The sequence below is a fragment of the Protomyctophum parallelum genome, assembly GCF_964188405.1.
Source record: "Protomyctophum parallelum genome assembly, chromosome: 11".
NCBI lineage: Eukaryota > Metazoa > Chordata > Actinopteri > Myctophiformes > Myctophidae > Protomyctophum > Protomyctophum parallelum.
In genome coordinates this window covers 39979667-40001517 of record NC_139707.1, presented here as the reverse complement: position 1 = coordinate 40001517, position 21851 = coordinate 39979667, and the positions used below count along the sequence as shown (strand labels likewise).

Here is a 21851-nt window from a genome sequence, read left to right as displayed (position 1 = left end):
AGGGAGAAAGATTGCTCCTCGGGAAGAAAAAAAAAGTATAGTGAGCTCAAAGAGGATTAGATGTCCTATATATATCCCTCAAATCTCTTGCTTGCCTACTATTTTCCTGCACTTTCCTTTAGGCTTCCCGACTCCGGTTACAGCCGTCTCTTGCGGCTATTTGACAAAGTTACAGTCCCACTTTTCATACCAATACTATCTCTGTCATTTTAACTAACAGAGAGAGAGAGTAGAGAGGCAGACATATAGAGGCAAGGGGGGGCTTAGAGAAAGAAAGGGGAAGACAGAGAGAAAGAGAGACAGATATAGAGAGAGGGAGGCACCGAGAGGGAGAGAGAGAGAGTTAGATATAATGTTGGGCTCCACAGATTTGGGGTCAATGCAGAAGAGCGGGTGCATCTGGATTTCATAGCAGCTCAATTTTCTCTGTTGGTGTGCGGCTCAGATTGGATGTGATGAGCTGAGCGAACTGACATGGAGTCTGTGAGAATGTCAGACCTGGACCTATATTGATATTGATTCACAGGTTCACTGTGAGACAGCTGCTGTGCATCAGACACAACATGGCATGATACACATGCAGCATGTACTGTATACCCAGGACATGCAGGCAGTGACTACATATACATACATAGCCTTCGTACTGGCCTCATTGTCTCGTAAATGTTCTCTCATATTTCACTATCAATTAAAAATTGTGATTTTAGAATTTTCCATTTATTTATTTTGTTTTGTTTTGTTTAGAGGCTTTTGCAAGGTTTCACTGTACAGGGCTTGTCCATGACAATAAATGTTGTATGATACAAACGCTCTAAGAAATATATTTTAAAACTCAAGTACAAATATTTATAACTTTATTGATAGTTTACTTGTACAAGATGTACATTCATATTTAGTGAATCAAAAGGGAAAAACATAAACTGTAATGATGATTCATGTTTAGGCATGCTTGCATATGAAATGCTAATAATTGGTGGGTATTGGGGTACAACAAATTCCATGGAGTATTGTTAAATTCAACCGTCCCTGAAATGTTTGTAAACTCGGACACGCTACATTTTAGGCAAACAAAGCACTACAGCCACACCTCCCAATTCAAATTTCACACTTAAAAAAAGAAAAGGAAACAAAGAAACATACAAAAATAAATGCAAAGCCATGTAAAAAAATGTACACTTGTAGTTCAACTATTTAATCTTTCATAAACTTTGAGACAAAATAATAAATTAAAAACACCCATATGTTTAATTTAAAATGGAGAGACATAGATAAACAATTCTAGATGGAGGTCTCGTAACAGAGAAAAAAGATTGGTTGTACATTGTTAGAGGTAGACCTTGCTAGGATCTACGTGTGTGTGAGGTCGCTTTGACCGCAGCGTTTTAACAGTTCCCCAAAGAATAACTGTAGTATGGAGGGAAAAAAACTATTTTAAAACATTCCAAATGTTCTCAATAATTTTAACTCTATGGATTATTTGGCAAACAAACCATGAAATGGCATATGTAACAAGAGTTAACAGCTTTGTTTGGTTTACAATAAGGATTTGTTGATTTTTGCGATGAGCAATTGCAAAGATCTTAGTGGAATTTCACATTGTTCTGTTTTTGTTTGTTTTTTTTCCACAGATGTTAATCAAGTTAAGTTGGGGGTATTTTGTTTGCTTCTTTCTATTTTTCCTTTTTTTTTTTTTTATCCTGAAAATGTGCTTGTGTCTACCTCAACAAGTTATAATTATACCGGATGTATATAAAACTGTCGTGAATACATAAGAGTTCATTTGGGATATGGCACATGGTTGTGGATGTGTTTATTCAACTTAACATAATATACACTGCCTTAGAAAAACTGGTGTGTTTGGCAAAGTAATTCAACACTCCAACGATATCAGTGCTTAAAAAAAGACTGAAAATCACTGGGTCTCTTTATCATTGAGGATTAACTGCTAGCTGTTTTACTTTTTTCTTCCTATTTACAGTATTGCACTTAAACTGCACACCATTGCATTTCAGTTTAACTGATGCTTTCTTCATATTTTCAGAATTACAAAACAAAACAAAAAGAGCGCAGTTATACCCTTTATCCATGATAATGTCCTTTTTTTCTTTGATAACATGATGATATCAAATCCCCCACCCCTCCCCTCATTTAGTAAAGTAGTCTGCTTGTAGTGCTATTTGTAAACACCCACATACAAGACCTGGAGTGCAAAGGCTATCTTCACTTCTTTACCCAGGATACAGCACAATAAACAGAAATAAATCAGGAAAGAGAGAGAGAGAGCGCAATGTGAGGACTCGGGAGAATGCAAAACGTAGTCTCTCTTGGCACATGCCCGGCGACACAGAATAACATGTTTCTTCCCTCCACGGAAAAAAGAAGAAAAGGATTTGTTGCTTTTGTTATAACACAAGTCCATAGCATACGGACATCAAACCCTAATGGAGGCCAGTGACTTTTCACTTTATGGATGAGGAAGGGGTATAGTTGGCATGTTTTGCATGGCAGTGTTTAAAAAACAGTTGTTGAGCATAAAGATATGGGACAGAGGCCAGCCCCCATAAAGGTCTGTAAACCTCCATTGGTACTCATGCACTTGGCAGCAGCAGGGAACACAGTGGTTTGGAGAGAGACAAATATGGCCTATTTTCTTAATTTTCTTTTTTTTTGAGGGTGGTGGTGGTGGTGGGGGGGGGTAGGGGGGGCATGTAGAGGGAGGCGGTGGTGGGGATGGGGGGGTCCTAAGAGTGAGAGCCATTCCAATGTCTCGAAGGTATGTGGGGTAGGTTCTGTATTCCCCTCCCAGCCCCTCAGCTCATGCTCAAAGCCACTGCAAAAAGTCAACATGGCGGGCCACGGCGGCGTCAGTGTGAAGCTCTATAGTTTTGACCCTGCTGCTGCCCCATGCTGCCTCATGCCACTTTGCTTTGTATGAACGTCTCCTCGTCTGACCAGCCGGCCCGGCCCGGCCCTCAGACAGACATCCACATGTGTTTGTACGGTCCTGGGGTTGTGATCTGTGCCTGGAGTGGACTGAGCCATTGGCCCCGTAGAAGTCCTGCCTGTTGGGCGAAAAGTAAAAGGTGATTTCATTGGTATTTAATTACCGACCGTTCTCTAAAAGTGGTTTGTTTTGGCAGCTGGTTTTGTGACAATTTTCTCGCTCTCCCTCCTTCTTTCTTTCATTTTTTCCTCCTTTCTTTCTTCCTTCCTCCACTGTTTCACCCCCTTTCTCTCTCTCACACACATTCTCTCTACTCCCCCTTCTCACTCTGTGTGTCTGCGTTTCTCCCTTTCATTCTCGCTCAAGTGTTTTTTTTTTTCTGTTTAGTTTAGTTTAGTTTTAGCTGTGAGTGTCAAGGCCCTTTCACAGGCTCAGTCTCGTGTGAGAGAGGCGATTATGGGCATCAGGCGAGCGGAGGGGTAGCCCGGTGCGGGTCAGAGTCCCAGAGCCTCGGTATGTTTCCTTGCCTTGAGTCGCAGGTCGGCGATGCTCGAGTTCTTGCTGTTGCTCTTGGCAGCCGCCGCGACTGCCGCCGCCGCCGAGGCCGAGTCGGCCAGCGACGCGATTGGTAGTCCGAAGGGAGGGGGCGGGAACATCAGGTAGGGGGCGTGAGCGGCCAGGTGAGGGTGCAGGTGGGGGTGGGAGTGAGCCACGCCCTCTAACTGGAGCTGAGCTTGGACCTGTGGGACAGCGCAGAAACACAAAGCCAGGGGTTAGTCGTTCCCTTCCCACCAGTCCCCTCAGGCCATGTGTGTGTGTGAAGAGAGTCAAGGATTTAGGTTTCACAGTCTGACACTATTAAATTTCCCCCGTCAAAGTTTTACCCCCTCGGAGCCGTTGCTTACAGTGTGTTTTCTAAGAAAATAGTTAAGGGCTGCGCCCTGAGCTTTAGCCCCGTTTTCATGTCAGCTATTCTAAAAGTTAATGAATCATACATTGGTCTCAGACACCATATCCAATTTAATAGTCGAGAATCAAAGGCTTTCTAGGATCCAGCACAGATTTGTTTAATCCACAGTGAGAACTCCATTATACCCTTGGAAATATGCACTGCCTCTAATAATGTATTCCATTGCATAAATAAACAACTTTGCACTAAAAAGAAATTCAACGTTATTTGGAGTTATAAATATTTATCCAGACATATTCCTATAAAGCATAGGGAAGAAGAAGTCAAACGGAGCATAGAATATCAGTTTCACATTCTTGGCATTTATTTTATGAGAAGTAGGTGAAAATTAGGCATCCTCTTACTTCATAGAGGGAACTGAGCTGCCTCATGCCGTTTCTCATGTGTTTCAAACACCGCAGGAAGCGGTAGGAAAACTACACTGTTTCTCGATGTCTCATCCAACGCAAATAACGTTTCATTTCATGCAAAGTAGGCTATAGTCACAGTCTTAACTTATTGGCTATAGCCATTTCGACCAATTTTTCACTTAGCTTGATTTCAAAATGCCTTAAAACACTGAAATTGACTAAAATTAAAGTTGTTTAAGTGAATGGGAAAATTAATATAAACCACAAAATGTGCCTTTCATGAGGCACGCTATATTCATATTTGCTCAGCATTGCAATAACACGAGTGCCAAACACAAACTGCTGCACACAGGGAGCCTCTCCTCATATTTGATTTGCCTGCCGGTTTTTCAAAATAGCAACTTAAATTCTACAAATCTACGGATGCACATTCTTCATAATCTAGTCTAAATAAAACACAAAATGACTAAAATGACAAAATGACTCTCTCATGAAACGTACGTAATTTGTAAAGCAATTCTGCCTGGAGCTGTTCCATCTCTGAAATTGGAAGAGACATGACAGAAACTGATCAGTCCCCAACAGGTGGTGAACATTTGCCTGTGTATGTGTGTGTGTGTGTGTGTGTGTGTGTGTGTGTGTGTGTGTGTGTGTGTGTGTGTGTGTGTGTGTGTGTGTGTGTGTGTGTGTGTGCGTGTGTGCGCCCCTGCGTGCGTGGGCACATCGTGTGTCCATGCAAGTGCAAACTTGTGTAACTGTCCGTGGACCATGCATGCATTCGTACATACTGTATATGTGTCCCACATACACATGGCCTATAACTAACCTATATCTGTGTGTGTCTTGACTGGCCTTTTCCATTCCTCGGGTGCACTGTGATATCCTTGGTGTAAAGTGTCGGTGCGGTGCGGCCTACAGTACGTGCGCTGCCACGGTGCTTGTCTCAGCCTCGTATAGAGTTGAACCTCTCTCAGTATGCAGGCCTCGTGCCTCCACCCCTGCCAGCGCAGCTCAACGCCAATATCCATCAGAACCCCCTCCATTCTCTCCTTTCATCATCTCTTTTATGTGCTCGCGCCTGCCGCTTAATTAGGCCGGGGCTTTTTCACAGGGGTGAGGCAGACAAACGCAAGAGCCCGCATGGATGCAAAAGACACACCGAGATATCCTGAGTGTACATTTTACTATATGAGAGTGTAAAGATGGAGCCATAACTCTCTGCTTCTTTCTTTTTTTTACTGTGCAGTTATAGCAGCAGATCAAATGTCTGTCCACCTCTCCTCTCCCTTCACAGTTCACACAACACTTGCTCCCCCACCGACCCCCTCAACACAAGCAGGAGGTAAAAAAAAAAGTGAGCTGAGGTTGAGTTCTTCCTTCCACCCATCTCATACACACACATGTAGCGTACGTACTGTACAGAGTCTAACATGATTTATTACATCTGATAGCTAACTTTTTTTTTCTCCCCCAATCAATATTTATATAGTGCCAAATCACAACAAGTTGTCTCAAGAAGACAATTTACGAGGCCATATAGACTTACAGAAAGTATATAGTTTTGACCGCCTCTATATCTATTATGTAAGACTAAAGAGATAAACTATAGTACACATTGATTTCATTTTTATAATTAAAGCAGGCCTTTATCTATTACCAGTTTCCACCATTCACATTCTCTCACACACACACACACACACACACACACACACACCAAATCGTTTTCAAAACAGAGGTTTCATCTGCCTTTTTTTCCCCCCGGTTTTCTGAGTGGATCACCTCCCTACTCGCCAAAATGCTGAGCAGTAATATTTTTGCTAAGAAAGCTCAACACTGCCTACATTGATACCGTTCAATTATAGGCTTACGCACTTAACAGATTTGCGTCTGAACGGCCACATTCATTATGTGGTTTCAAGTTATTCTCAAAACGGCCCATTCTCAAAATGGTTCACCAATTATAACGCTTCTTGGAGCCTTGTTAACTCCTCATCTATTTGGATATGCATGAGAATGTGCATGCATGGCCTTACCTGTTGGAAGGGCATCCGCAGGGCTCCCATATTGACATAGGGAGCTACTCTGCACGCGTCAAGGTGACTGGCAGTGCCCAGAATAACACCTGCAGAGAAGGGAGAGATGTCTGTCAGACAGCCAGACAGTTGTTGTACAGTCAGATCAGGAGGAGGCAGCATGGTCACACATTTCCACTTGCATAGTTAGAATGCTAAGAATTCTGCTAACATAAGAAGGGCCACTCTGTTATAAACAAACTGGCTTTAAATTCAAATTCAGCACACCATGAGCGAATCAACATAAATAAAAAGAAATAAGTTAAATAACCTACACAAGTTACCTTTGTGCATCTGGTTTTCTTGTTTTCGACATTTTGCTCTTCTGTTTTGAAACCAAACCTGTAATTGAAATCGTATAACCTATTAAACACAGAAATTCAATATACCAAAAAAAAAAAAAAAAAGATTCTTCATTCATCATTCTTATTCTATATAGACCTATATCTGATTAAAATAATAGTATTAATAATATAATTGATATTCAGCAGGCCTACCGTATATGCTAATTTTATAATATAGCTATAAAAGGGGCCAGTCTGCAACCCACAGCCTTTAGCTACAAAATAATTTCCAAGTTAATCAAATAGTTTGGGGGCGTAAAAAAAATCTATAGGATATGCAGGTTGAAAAATGCTCCACCATTAACCATCATCGACCAATTTGCTCACTAGCTTGGAGCAGCGGCTATAGGCTACACTAAACCTTATTGTTAATCATCATCAACATAATTTGCCTCCTTGAATCCCATTATCTCCTCTCCCCTCCGACCCCATAATGATTATCATTTACATTTGCAGAATTAGCGACTTATGTGCGCGGACCACAAAGGGCGCACACTAATTACTCAAGGTGCCGGGGCCATTTTAAGTTACACGAACGTCGTTGAACACGTGTCGATGGGACAGCAATAATACGCGTGTCGATAAAGTAGGCAATACACTATTGACATACTGCCATGTTTAAAGTGCGTATAGCTTGCTGTTTATAAGAGCACATTCTTGATTTGTATGTGCATATAGGCTACGACAAGATTCTGGCAATAGTAGCCTATAGTGTAGACTATATAGCTAGACTATTAATTATGATGTATTATAATTAATAATATAATAATAATGATTATTATTACCCTTATTATTATTATTACACATTAAAATGCGTGAAAAAAATGTCCTATTTTGTTAATAAACACGAATATATATAGGCTATATATAGGCCTATATAGCCTGAGCAGTTTTGTAATCCAATATATCAGAACCAGCCAAAGCAATAACAGAGGCTGGTAGAAAAGGGAAAAAAGGTGTTTATAAAAATCAGAGGCGTTTTTGTATTGACACAGAAAAACTTTAGATAAATTCTGACTAATATATTAGACAGCTCGGGATCAATTCCAATTACGTGCCAGTATGTTAAGCAAAGTGAACTACACTGGTTCAGACAGTTATTTCTTCATTAAGGACCACTCAATGATGCGCTTCACAAATACCCTAATCTAATTTCCTTTTGATTTTTATTAGAGACAGTGAATAATGACATTTAATTTAGCTCTGCACCAGAAACCGAAAGATATTAGTCGTAATAGAATTACTGCCCGCTCCTCACCAAGCTCTCATAACTTTCAATTAGATTCCTGACAGCTGCGCGGAGTGCAGGGCTTCTGTTCCGAGACTAGACGCGCAGTGTGCACATGCAGTGCTGCACCTTCGATCAGCAACACGCTATGAAATCCACTTTCAATAGATTTGGGATTAAATAATGTTAAATGGTTGCTTTGTGAAGGATTTTTTTTAATCTTTTCTCCAAAAGACAAAAAGAGTGGGGGTCCTTAAATCCCGCGCTGTAAAAGCGAGTGAATTAGCCTAAATCAAGACCGTTTGTTTCCCAAAATGGTAGTCGGTCGTCTCCATGCAACGCGACTCTAATGTCTCTTTATTCGCCCAACAAGATAGTTTAACAGCAAGCATGGAGTCGCGATGGAATTGAGTTATTTCTAATCTGTTTTTATGGGAACAGTACATCAAGCCAATGGCAGATATTGCAAAGAAAATGAGCAGTGCAACGAGGTGAGTGACATAAAAGCGTGTCCCCCGAAGCAGCCGTTCAATCTCTTCATTAATTTTAATGACGTCGTAAGATTTTCCAAGGCACATAACATATAAGCAATTGGTGCAACCATTGAGGTACTGTAGGCCTACAGGCTCACCACAACTAAGGCTATCTTCACTGACGGTTCAGTTGTCTGAAGATAGATTGATTCTGAATTAAATCAGTATACACTGCAAGTCATAAAGCAAAAATAATGCAAATCAAGACCGTTTTGCACTAACCATGCAAAAGAAGAGAGGAAAAAAACCGTTTTGGCCTTTACTAAATGAGATTAGGCTATTATTAAACTTTTAGCCTATACAAGTCGCGTGGAGTTTGGTTGTTTTAATCTTGGGTGTAAAAAAGAACGTTCGTCTGAAGTATTAAGCCCTGCATGCAGCAATAATCAGGGGTTTGTTTTGTCTCCACTCAAACAGGTAAGCCTGCATGCAGCGAAATGTTGCATGCATGATTTGTATCATGATTTGTAGCATTTTCCACCGTTTTACATATCTCATATCTGACAGTCACTGCTTACAAATAATATGTATTTTACGCCTACAACGTAGGCCCGTATCCCCTTCATGGTTCTGGCCATGCATCCGTCAATAAGACACTTGGATAAATGAACTTAATTTAATTAGAAGCTGCTGAACAAGTTGGAGCATATATTCCAAAACAACCATATGTAAGCAAAAATAGAATAGTATAATTGATTCATTGAATAATTGGCCATGAAACATTGGCTATTATAATTGCATAATATTTTTCACCAAATGTTTTTATTTAAAGATTTATAATATTTCAAAAGGGTTTCTAATCAGGTTTCTAATATTGTGTTCGTTCCGTCTTACTTCCCATGGACCTGTCAAAGAAGGGCTGTTTGGGAATGAATGAATCGAGATTCGAGACGCCGTCTCCATAAACCTTTGTGTATCCACTCATTTGTCACAGGAGGACATTTCTGTAAAAAGAAAACCCCGTAATTCCGTTTCGTGATGTTGAGAGATCATAATAGGCCTGCCTGGTCTGTGATTTAGAGCTGTATAGTTCTCAAAGTGGGGTCCGAGGACCCCCACGGGTCGATGACGGGGTTCCAGGGAAGTCCCCATGCAGAAAAATTAAAAAAAAGCGTCAAACTGCAGTTTAACAATATCGCAACGGCTCACATAACAAGGCCTCACTGCACAGCCATGTGAGCTATAATTTCCCCCCCAAAAGAAAAAATATATATACGCCTTTTTTTTTAAACAAAAAACAAAACAATCTAATATGTTTTGAAACGTTTTACCAACACAACACTTGCATGCATACTATATAGGTCTCTCCCTGGGCCCAACATCTTTTCAGATAAGGGATCCAGCCAAAAAAACAACAACCATATCGTCTATGGGAAAAGTTTGCGCGGACCCAGATTTAGAGAGGCCAACATTATCCTCATATCATCCTACCTGCACTCGGGCCTCGGACAGGCCCAGCCTCTGGCTGAGCTCTTCCCGCATGAACGCGTCGGGATAGTGGGTCTCGTCGAAGAGCCTCTCCAGCTCGTTGAGCTGCTCCAGGGTAAAGTTTGTCCTGCTCCGCCGCTGCTTCAGTTTGCTCTGCGCGTCCTCGTCCTCCGACTTCACGTCCTCTTTCTTCTCCTTGCACTCATATATCCCTGTTAAATGATCCGTGGGATTTTAAAACAAATAAATATACTGCACGTTTGGACGTCTATATCGCACTGTATACTCGCTGCACGCTCCTCATGGAGCTGTCACTCATGCACTCTCAAACCTCACACACACACACTCTCTCACACTCTGTCTGACACACAAACACGCGCGCGCGCGCGCACACACACACACACACACACACACACACACACACACACACACACACACACACACACACACACACACACACACACACACACACACACACACACACACACACACACACACACACACACACACACACACACACACACACACACACACACACACACACACACACACACACACACACACACACACAAGCATGGGCCTAGACCGATGGAGTGACTACATATTTCATATGACTTGTGTGATATAACTTATGCCTGCATTTTACCTCCACAATTAACAGTTTTGCAGTGACCCTGCATATGTAAATGAAGGTATAGCTCCATTAATGCAATAAGCTTAGCTACAATACACAAGTACAACGGATTTAAAGAGCAAAGGAGATTGGACTATCGAGATGAATTAGAGGTCAAATTAGTTGCACGGCATTTGTAAATGTCTTATGCTCTGTAACAAAAGTGGCAAACCTTGTTATTTTCTTTTAATTAAAATATGCAGCTTATTTGCACATGGCTTTAAGGGTCTATCTAAAGATTTGTTTTATATGCTTTTAACTTTATGGAATTTATGTTAATACATGTACTGTTTACCTATTATTACTGTTTGCAATTTATTGCACGCATGCGTTACACAATATTTCCCAATCTAAACTATTACACATCACTGTAACTATAGAATGTCATTTTCTATGGAAACCATGTAGGCCTCCTATTTTCCATTTCAATGTCTATGCGTGAATGCAGTATTGTTTTTAACATGGGGTCTATTTATATTTTACACCTGTAATCCTGCATGTGTGACAATAACGTATAGCGGCAGGCCTACTGTATTGAAGGTGTATTTAAGGAAAGCTGACACATACTGTGCACCTGCTGTAAACTATAGGCTATAATAATTTCACTGATCAATATACTGCAGAAAGTATAATGTCATATTACAAACAAAAGTATTTACTATACCCTGTTTAACTGAATGCCGAGTAGAAAATAGGCCACTCGGATGCAATTAATAAACAATTATAGGCTATTTAACGTTAGCCTAACAGAGGAGTATATATTTGCAAAACTGCAACTTTGATAGGTTTTATGATAAAGTTTACAGGAATTACCAGCTGTTGTATAATACGATGTTTTCTGCGTATAGGCTGTATGCTTCAACAAAATAGTTAAGACGATGGTCATCATGCTTTAGCCCGTTAGACTGTAGCCTGCCATAGGCTATAGGTTTCGTTTACATGCAACACCTATCCGTTAAAACAAATCAAAATGCGGAACGAATGCCTAAATAAAGTGAAAACGTGTGCTCTTATACAATCCAAACCAAACTACTTGCCACGGATTTTCGCTATACGCACATTTTGAGATCGGGGTTGTTGCTCCCCGAGCCCTGAGTGACTGCACACTTCAGACATATTTTCCGGCTCAAAATGGGGGATAGATATAGTACAACAAACTTACCTTCTGACGCCCTCGAAACATTAAAGTCCTTCAGTTTTTCCTTTTCTAGTTCAACGTGTTCCTTGAACAGATGCACGGGACAGTGGCTGCCCTCCGTTATGTCCTGTAGGCTTGTCTCCGAGTTGCCCAGCTCCCTCGCCCGCGCCAAGCCACTCTCCAAAACTTCCCTGTACGTGATGCTCTCTTTGCTGGTCTCCTTGGTCTTCTGATCGAAAGATTTCGAGACGAACGCCGTAAGTTCTTCCATTGTGTGTGGCTCAGTGGTCCGGGATAAACACGGGAATCCACCGTAAGATTGAGCAGTTGTGGTGCCTTTTGTCTACTGCAACTATTATGCTCTCTCGGTGCGTCGGTTTGGTGCTAGCAGCGATATGGAATGGGTGGGAGAAGAGGTGAGATCACTCCTGCTGTTATGACTGTGTATTTGAGAGCACACTATTTATACACACGGCCACTTCAGCCCAGCCCCCATCTCTCTGTGTCTTGAGCAATTACTGGCGGCTCGACTTTTCAGAATTCAACTTTCAGCAGCTTTTCCAGAAATCAATGATGTGATGGAGGCGGTTAATTGAATTATGGGTCATTAAAATGCCTAGGGAGACTTACTCCTGCGAGTAAAGAAGTATAGGCTACATTTAATTAATTCGGCGATAATTTCATTTACGTGATCGTGAGATAGCCTACAAATGAGGAGTTTCTGGAACTGCCCCCTCTTATTAATTGTGTTTGTTGAGTTGACAAATATAATTGAAACCAAACACGAAAGAACTCCAACAGGTTACCTATTAATAACGTATTGAGAGATTTTTATTTATTTCTTTAAGCCATATTTCTTTTAACCAAACATGTTTTGAATTAGAAATAATTGACGTTATATGCTGCGCTATATGTTTGATTGAGAATGACATCGAAGACGATTAGCCTAAATCATATCAACTATTTTGAAACTTGTTAAAAAAATTATAGACCCATGTGTTCAGTTATTTAAAATGTCATTTGGACGGTATAACGTTTTGACCTGTCATTTTACATACATTATTGTTAGGCCTATAATATATACTTAGCATATTCGCTAAATAGCGGATGATGTTCTATCATTTTATATAGCCTGATAATTGAATAGGCCTAACGAATATGTTCAAAACGTTTGTATGCATATTTTGAAATAAATAAATAAAAATAAAAAATATGTTGGTAAGTATCCCATATAAATTAGCCTATACAATCCAATGGTATATGGGTCTAGGTCTTATAGCCCAACACATATTGGGCTATAATTGGGCTACTTTGAAATTCTAATCCCTTTATACTGAATCATATCAGCTTCCAAGTTACAAATAGCCTACACCATACAAAATCAATATAGTCTACCTATATCATCAGTGAACAAGACAAAAACAACTTCCTTTATTTACAGTATTTTCATGGACATGTTAAGAGTGCACGCCACCCTATATAATGTCTCGACGTTATGTGTGTGTATTTAAGGCGTCCGTCAGACTAGTCCAGCACACACAACAAACACAAAAGGCCGTGCTGGGAGCATGCTGTCCCCAGGGTGTCTAAAATGCAACCCTTAGCGGCCGACAGACAGACATAGTGTGAACCCGTGCACTGCGCAGCTCAGCTCTCTAATGACGAGTTCTGATAACTCTCCATTTATCACTAACCCTGCATGCGCTTCTGATCAGACACACTGCGTCTGACGGGCGAGCAGAGCTGCTGCATGGGGTCTCTACCGTCTCTCTCTCTCTCTCTCTACTCTGTCCCTCGTGCCATGAACTATACAGCCTTTTGTTGTTAATGGACTTAAATCCTCTCTAAGACGGAAATCTGTGCTTCCAGTCGTGTGCGTGCTGCCTCCATAATAAGTATATTCTGGAATAAACTGGCCTTTATGAGGTCTGCTACGTGTGTGGCCGCATGGCTATTATAGGAACGAAATCAATCTATATTTGCCCTGTCATAAAAAATAACAATCAGTATACTTTTATGCGCCCTTTACGCATGGCCTGCAGTGTGCAGGACATGTATTCATATTTGTTGTGTAGGCTATTATAGGCTATAACGTGCATTTTGACAATGCAATGATATTGGGTTTGTTGCACATCATGATCATAAATCCAACAGAGTTATGCTGCAAGTTAACCACTGAGGAAAATTATACAATTTCTATATAGGCTTTAACAATTCACAATAGTCTTTATAAGTAAATCGATAGACCTATACATTATTATAAGTGCTGTTCAAAATGTTTAATGAGATAGGGGGGGGGGGGGGGGGGGATAACAATACAAAAAACATTGACCTATAGGTGTCCTGCAACATAAAGATATAATGACGAACGAATATAGAATACCCAGGACCAGGAAGCCGCGTGGCAAACCACACGACCACACCAAGATAATTCATTCAGCCCTGCATTTAAAAAAGCACTTTTCTGCACGTCGTCGGCGCGACATTAATTGTAGAACTTCAAAGCATAGCTGTGTGCGTGTGTGTGTGTGTGTGTGTGTGTGTGTGTGTGTGTGTGTGTGTGTGTTTTTAAAACGTTGGAAAATGCAGACTTCGCGTCATCCCTGCATTGACGTGATGTAGGATGCAGCATGTATGGCGCCCAATCAACAACATTCTGGGAGATATCAGGATGCATGAGCACAAATCCAACAGGGATGCTGTTTATGCAGCCGCGGTGCTGGTGTCGCTACAGTTTAGTGGCTAAACATTCTTAAAGGCGCCTCAATCATATTTCGCACTTTCTATGCATTAGCAACGATTTCAGCACCCCACACCCACCCTCCCTCCCTCCCTCCCTGCGTGCGTGCATGCGCTATAGGAAAGGCCTGGCATTTTATTTATTTATTTCATCACCGTTTGCAGCAGGCCATAAGACAGAAGGAGCACTACTGTATATCCAGCACTATACTGTACATATTTTATCCTCCTCACACAAACCTTATTTGGCATTATTATACAGATGAGCGTTCCACATAAGAATACAATATAAGATAATTAATCTTGGACTATTTGTAATTGTAGCCTATATTGCCTAAATAAAAGCTAAAAATTATTGATTCACACAATTCATTATTATTATTATTTCTCTGTATAAATACAAATATATTTTATCCTAATATAGCACATATAGAATATAATACTTTATAATGAGTTATAATCATCACATAAAACATAGAATTTTCTTCAGGAATTAGAAAACCAAACACCTCCTTCCGCTCCATGTAAACACACAGCTATAGTTCCATTAGAATGTCTTTTGTTTCAGCACTGGCTTTGGGGTTGAGTGCTGAGAACTTATCAACCTATAACCATATACACCAAAAACCCAAACTATATCGACAGCCTGCCATTGCCTATAAAAGGAGCTTATAACTATTATAGGTGATATGATTAATTATTCTATAAGTACCAGGGTATACAGAATCAACATAATTGGGCTGTTCATTAGAGGGGGGGAGAGGAATCAAACAGACATTATTTGCAATCTTTAAAACATGCCGTTAAGTAGAATTTCACATCATGGCTGCAGGTAGAAAACTGTTACTTTGAGAGGTAATTGGCTAGCTAAATTCTCGTTCGCCTAATGAGATGACAAGCAGTGTCCTTAAACCTGATCATGTCCAGAGTGTCCTTCCAGTGCTAATTATGCGACGACGAATTCCCCTCTACCTGTTTTGAAATAGGCTTTTGGAACATTATCAAGCCATCAGCATGGCTTAAATGAGTCTGTGCTGCCTGGAAGACAAGACAGACAGAGAGAGATCAGAGAGAGAGAGAGAGAGAGAGAGAGAGAGAGAGAGAGAGAGAGCAAGATAGATGGGAGGGGGAGAATGAGAAAGAGGGAGTGGATAGAGAGAGAGCGAGAGAGAGAGGGAGGGGAACGCATGCACACACTGGAAGTTGGTGAGTGAATTAAGACAACATTGCACCCACTGATCACAAGTCAGGCTAATAGTAAATCCTCTGTGTTCATTTAACCAGACTGTACACCAAATGGACACTTCCAGGTCCAAATGGTCACATTAGCAGATTTTCAGGGTTAACCGAACACAGGGAATTTCCACTGTGAAAGGATTCAGGGGAAGTACATTGAGCAGCATGCAGCCTCATGCAGCCCAGAGGAGTCCTCCTCCTGCAGGCTGTGCGTCTGGCTATAGGGTTCTGCCAGAAACTATATGAGAGCACAGCGAAAGGAGGAGGCAGAGCTGATACGGGCCCGGACCCCAAGGCCTGACTCGGACAAATGCCACAACAGCGTTTGAACCTGCTCAGTCTGCCAGACGTAATCCCCTCATGTGTGGTGTGTGTGTGTGTGTGTGTGTGTGTGTGTGAGGGAATGAACCAATTCTATAAACGCCATGATCTGAGGTTCTGGATGCTTGCCAAGACATTTTCTCCTGCTTTCAAGCTAGGGGAAGCTACTTTGACTTTGTATGACGACTTTGTTAATAAGAGCAGCAGAGGTTAAACGAGGATAGGCTTTGTTTTAATTCGTTTCTGTTGTTGTAAATTAGCACACGGCACGGTTTTCTGTCAAAGAAGCATGTGAATTTAAATTAAAACTGTGTAAAATACATACAGTACATAAATAAATATATTGTGTGCATGTGCAAGAGAGATCTTCTGTCTCTTGCATATAGCATACACTCCATCCATATATGAGAAATGTGATTCTTTAAAATATGTTATTATAGGCTTACTATAGGCCCCTGGAGAGGACGGTCAAATTGAAATGTTGAACTCAAAAAAGCAACTTAGTGGTATTCTGCTCACTGCAGTAGTATAATGTGATCTCCATAACCTAAAAGATTATTCTAGAACCGTACACCCCCGCAATATCATCATCTCGTATGGAGCAGATACAATTCTATTAACCCATACTGACCTGAGATCAGATTCATACGAGGGTTTCCACCGGACACACACCGGTCTGATGAACCCATTCTGACCCGAGATCAGATTCTAAAAATGTCAGTCGCTCTTCGATTTTTCAAAAAATAGCAGACCTACAAGCTCGTATCGCGCCACTCGGTGGCGCGATATGAGCTTGTAGATCTGCTATTTTTCAATAGCTAAAGCATAACATGATGCTGACACCAAAATGGGTGCCCGGTCAGAATGGGTTAAAGATAGTATACATGAAACTGATTCAGTAATGTCACTATATGCTTCAAGATGCAACCCAAACTAGAAAAAAATGAAATTGTTTGATTCATCCATGCACTTGAACATTTCTAACCAGGAACAGGGACTTAACCCCCCCAGACATGGTAATGACAGTGATTATAGTGGGTTTGTTTATCAAATTCAGTAACCTCAAGCGTGTCTGCGGGGTGTCAAGAGGATCTACGTTAGATGGTGGCTGTATTATCCGTTGCCTTCATTTATACTAGGTCCTGTTCCACAGTGCTGCAATTCCCAGGGTCCATGGAGAATACAGAATGTTCCACGTTCAAAAGACTTGTCTCAGGCTTTGGGGGCAAAAGAATCCAACATGAAGAGGACCACACTCTGCTCAACATTAGTGCACACTAGACCAGGATGTTTTGGGAATATGTTGGTCTCCGTTTTGGATTGTTATACTCCTCCCTGTGTATTCTCTAACTGCTATCTACCCACAGGGCACATGGGGGGCCTCCGATTGAAAGAAGGCATGAAATTGACATTATACCCTTAAATGCAATGCAGATTTGCAGAGAAAACACAGTAATCCACTGACAATGCTCCAAAATCAAACACCCCCACCAATCTCTCTCTCTCTCTCTCTGATGCATGTTTGTTTCTTTCAGGTTTCATCTACTAATTCATTACTTGCATCTTAATGAAATCACTTCACTTTGATTATTATTTTTTTTAAATGTAAGAGGTCAGTATTTATCACAGAGTCCTTATGCAATGCCGTTATGGTTATGGCCACCGACTCTGGGGAAATGCAACAGATAAAGCACAATTTACACAAATCAATACTGTTCAAATAATTCATGACTGATACCATGGTATTTTAGCTCCTTATACTTGCAGTAGAGAACCATGTTTTATTTGGCTCCCAGAGGGCAACATGAAAGACTTGGAGAGAGGAGGGGAGAGAATTGGAAATGGGACCGGGGGAGTCTGAATGAGGATAATATGAGGACATTGATCGTTTGGCGTGCAGAGGGCAGCTGAACCTGTGAATAAAGGATAACAAGATTTATGATTTATACATTGTTTGGATGTGTCTGGGCATCTCATGTACATTTCATTACATCAGTGTTACATCATGGTCTTTGTGGGGAAAGTGGGCCCAGAACAAATGGGAAAACACGCCGCTTAAGTGAGGGTATAACTCTTATTGTTCATTTGAGGGCAGAAGATATTTGTATGAAATAATGGCCGGCGTATACCAAGTTGCTTTCTGAAGCCGGCTTCAATTAGTATCCGTCAATATTGCGCATTTATTGACAAAGTTATTATTGCGCTTGTGCATTGTGTGGCCAAATGAAACCTAAATTGGACAGTGTTAGTCAGCTCCATGGCTTGTAACAGAAATTAATTTGGCTAATGTGGGGAATGGATCAACTTCACCCTTGGCAGGGGAACCATCCCACAGACATGTTAACAACGTCTCTACGGAGACCAATGAGGTACATTTACAATAAGTGTCTGTTTAAGTGTGTGTGTGCGTGCGTGTGTGTGTGTGCGGGTGTGTGTGTGTGAGCGTGTCTCACCACATCAGCAGACTATAAGGGGTCCCTCTGGTGTTAGCCGGAGAGCAGCCATTTGACACAGACAGGCTTTTACAGAGTGGCGCTACACTTTTTCAATCATGCAATTAGAGTCTAGTCTACAGAGAGTGAGAGAGAGAGAGAGTCTCTTTTATAGCATGCGATTTATATGGTGGTGTCGAGAAAGTCCCTCACTGGATGATGTCATTAGAATTAATAATCTCTGGGATAGATTGACATATAGTCAGTCATATAAGCAGGGTATAGAGAGGTTATAGCGTATAGAGGAGGCAAAGCTACGGGGAAAGAAAGGCTGGGATAGGGTATATATATATATATATACGAGAGCGATGGGATAAGAGTAAACCTAAACAAAAACATAGGGGGCGGGACTGTGCACGGGGAGGCAGCGGCGTGGGATGGGGAGAGAAAAGGGGGTTTGGGGGGCGGGGGGAGGAGGATTCATGGGCGAACAGGCGCCCGAGGTTATAGGATGCAAACTGGCAGCAGGACGGAGGGAGGGAGTATTTTTAGAGGCTGACTCTGTGATTGGACACTAGGGGTGCCATCTGCAGCTGGACCCCGAACACTGAACACACTCAGCAAATGTCCAGATTTGTCGAGGTAAACCCTGCTGTTCTCCCCCGCCACGATTTCCCCTCATTACCTCACCAAATATCCCACGAACACGGCGCGCACGCCACGCACGCACAGCACGCACGCACGCACACAGACAGACAGATTAGAGATTATAGTGTGTTCGATAAGTGTTAGTGTTCTCAGTGTGAACAGGTGACACTTAAATCCCAGCTTAAACACCCAGAAAAAACAAAACATTAATACAATTTCACTTGGTGTGTGTGTGTGTGTGGTGCTTGTGTGCGTGCGTGCGTGCGTGCATACGTGCGTGCGCACACTTGTGCATATACACGTGCACCCGTTGCAAGCTGTCCTCGTATAAGAATGATCAGGCTTCCGCCGCAGGCTGTGTCTGTTGGCTGAAGGCGAGCTTTGATGGGCCAAATCACCGCTTCTCATCTATCAAACATGTCTATCATTTCACCTCTTTTCATCTCTCCTATTCTCCCCACCGGCCCCAAAGTGGGTGAGGCCAGTCCATCAGTGACTGCAGTCGGACCCAGAGAGAGACCACTTCTCTGGACGTTGCGTTCCCCAGAGCTCCTCTCTCTCTCTTAAAGTACTTGGACATGTTTGACATCTTAGACAACACACCCCATTTCTGAGCAATTGTGTCATTTTTTTTCTTTTTTACACTTTCGTTCAAAGATGTACCGTTGACAGCATGACACTGTTGTCCAAAAATGGCATGCGATTAGTGCGAATAATTATATGGGGAACAGATATTAGATCGGCTATTTTCGGCAAAGAGAATTGGTGCAGATGGAAAAAAAGAACGGTGCCATGGACGAACCCCTGGGGGAACACCAGTCAACGAAATATATATAGGGTTTACGTGGTTAATGAGTATAGGAATAAGCAGTATAGATAAGGTATCTGCCGCAATCAAGTTGGATGTTTGTCATGTCCTCTCACTGAATAAGTCACAAACGGGGGGGGGGGGGGGGGGGGGCATTGAAAGTATACAGCAGGGACACCATCTCACAGTCATTTTAAATATCTTGTCAGCATTCATCTTGTCTCTTTCAGGCATTATAATGCACATTATTATACAGGCGTAATCAGGTTAATTCTTTACAGATCATGGTTCTGACGGAGGCTCTGAATAAAAGGTGCTGCACAGGGCGGTGTTGGTATTCCCCCCCTCTAGATAGTCATTATCAACCTCCTAGTTGATGGCTGCTGTAGGCAGAGAGCAAGCTGTCAGCATCCATCCATCTCTCCTGTCTGCCTTAACGCAGGACTGATGGAAGGGGAGAGAAGACCCTCACAAGTCCAACAGCAGCAGCATGCAGCCTCACTGCAGGCCGAGAGCAACAATTAATCGAATTCCCTCTCAATTCATTTGACACCCCCTAATCCATAGGTGCAGGCACAGCACAGATGTGATCCTATGGGAGAGAAAAAATGACACACTAAGAATACCGTATAACAAAACTGCAATGTGTGAGTTCCGAATCTTCTCGTTTTCTTTCTCTAATTATAGATACTACCCCCCCCCCCCCCCCTCCCCTCTCTCATCTTCTCGCCCATCCATCTTAGCTTAACGTGGATCTGGGCACAGAGCACATGGTTCACATGACATGAATGGATAATCAGGAGGAATTAGTGTGCGTTAATGAACCCGTAAGCTGAGAGACGATTCCCCCTCTCGATATTAAAGAGGTAACGCAGCGGAGGAGCAAAAAGCAAATGGCCCTATAAGCCTCCAGCTACGCTCCCTCCAAAAGTTGTTTTCCTGGAAAATTAGACGACTGACTAATGGCGTAAATGCTGTTAATTACCGGCGCCAGTACCCCAAACAGTCTTTTCTGCCTGTAACTAATAAGAAATCAATTAGCTAATGAATTGGTCATTAAGTGAAAAGCTAATCTTGGCCGGGGTATTTTTTTTAATGATATTCTTTTTTTCTTTTTCTTCTTCTTTTTTTTTTGCCTATGATCCTGGCTAATTGCCGTTGTCATATGGCGCTCTTAGCTTTCAGCATGCCTAATGAAGCTTCATTAGATCATAACTGGCACTCTTGGAAGATTCAGCAGGCAAACCTGGCTTCCCAATTATTTTTAATTGCCAGACATTCTGCACAAACAAGTAGCTGCAGCACCTTGCCGGATAACGGGAGAAGCTCAGGCTGGCGGCTGGCGGCTGCCCGCAATCTCTTCATGACTTCATTTGAAGCGATTAGAGCACGGGGCAGGGTCGGGCGCAGCGCTGCTGTTGTCTGCGGAGCATCTAAAGAGCCCATCAGCTCGAACCGCTGGAACCCCCCCCCACCCCCCCACCCCTTCCTCACTTTGATTTGGTCTTTCCGTGCCATTGTTGTCGTGGGACTGGGCTCTGTGTCACATATATATACACGGCAGACACAGATATACAGACACATTCTGTCTGTTCACACAACAGACGCCGAACAGACACACAACAGAAGTACAAAAGCACACGCGGGGAAATGGATGCAATGTGCACATAGGCAAAATACTCATTTACACAGAAATGACAGAGATGCATGCATGGCGAGCCTGTGCAATTACTCAAGCACGCGCTCGCTCGCGTGCGCACGCACGCACACACACACGCACACACACACACACACAGTACCTGTACATGTGTCAGCTGACAAAAACAAAGGAGAGAGCATCCCTCTCGGGCATGAATAATTAAGAAAAGACAAAAGCGCCTGGTTTTATTTTTCATTTTTTCCTCCCTCTCTCTCTGTGCCTGCGTGTGTGTCTAGTAAACCCCAGTGTACTGTACTCTGAGTTCTCCTCTAATAAGACTGAGGAGCA

The 21851-nt window shown here is 42.1% G+C and overlaps 1 protein-coding gene across 4 annotated transcripts; it reads right to left on the bottom strand.

The window, feature by feature from the left end:
- Window positions 1–837: 837 nt before the first annotated feature.
- shox (shox homeobox) lies at window positions 838–12100 on the bottom strand. 4 transcript variants are annotated; one of them, XM_083776283.1, is made up of 6 exons: window positions 11705–12100; window positions 9873–10081; window positions 6612–6678; window positions 6298–6407; window positions 3472–3684; window positions 838–3062 (listed from the first exon to the last, which is right to left on the bottom strand). In XM_083776283.1, the coding sequence occupies exons 1-6, from the start codon at window positions 11949–11951 to the stop codon at window positions 2973–2975; spliced, it is 936 nt and encodes a 311-aa protein (XP_083632409.1). In that variant the 5' UTR covers window positions 11952–12100; the 3' UTR covers window positions 838–2972. The 4 variants fall into 4 exon arrangements, with proteins under 4 accessions (XP_083632409.1, XP_083632411.1, XP_083632410.1 ...); XM_083776285.1 differs by having other exon boundaries at window positions 6298–6386; XM_083776284.1 differs by having other exon boundaries at window positions 6621–6678.
- Window positions 12101–21851: the final 9751 nt, after the last annotated feature.

Excerpts from the sequence above, each read along its gene's own strand:
- shox (XM_083776283.1), bottom strand. The coding sequence starts at position 11,951 with ATGGAAGAACTTACGGCGTTCGTCTCGAAATCTTTCGATCAGAAGACC. Across the intron at positions 6,408-6,611 it reads GATGCACAAAGGTAACTTGT|ACATCTCTCCCTTCTCTGCA; the intron begins GTAGGTTATTTA and ends GCTGTCTGACAG. Across the intron at positions 3,685-6,297 it reads TGCGGATGCCCTTCCAACAG|GTCCAAGCTCAGCTCCAGTT; the intron begins GTAAGGCCATGC and ends GCTGTCCCACAG.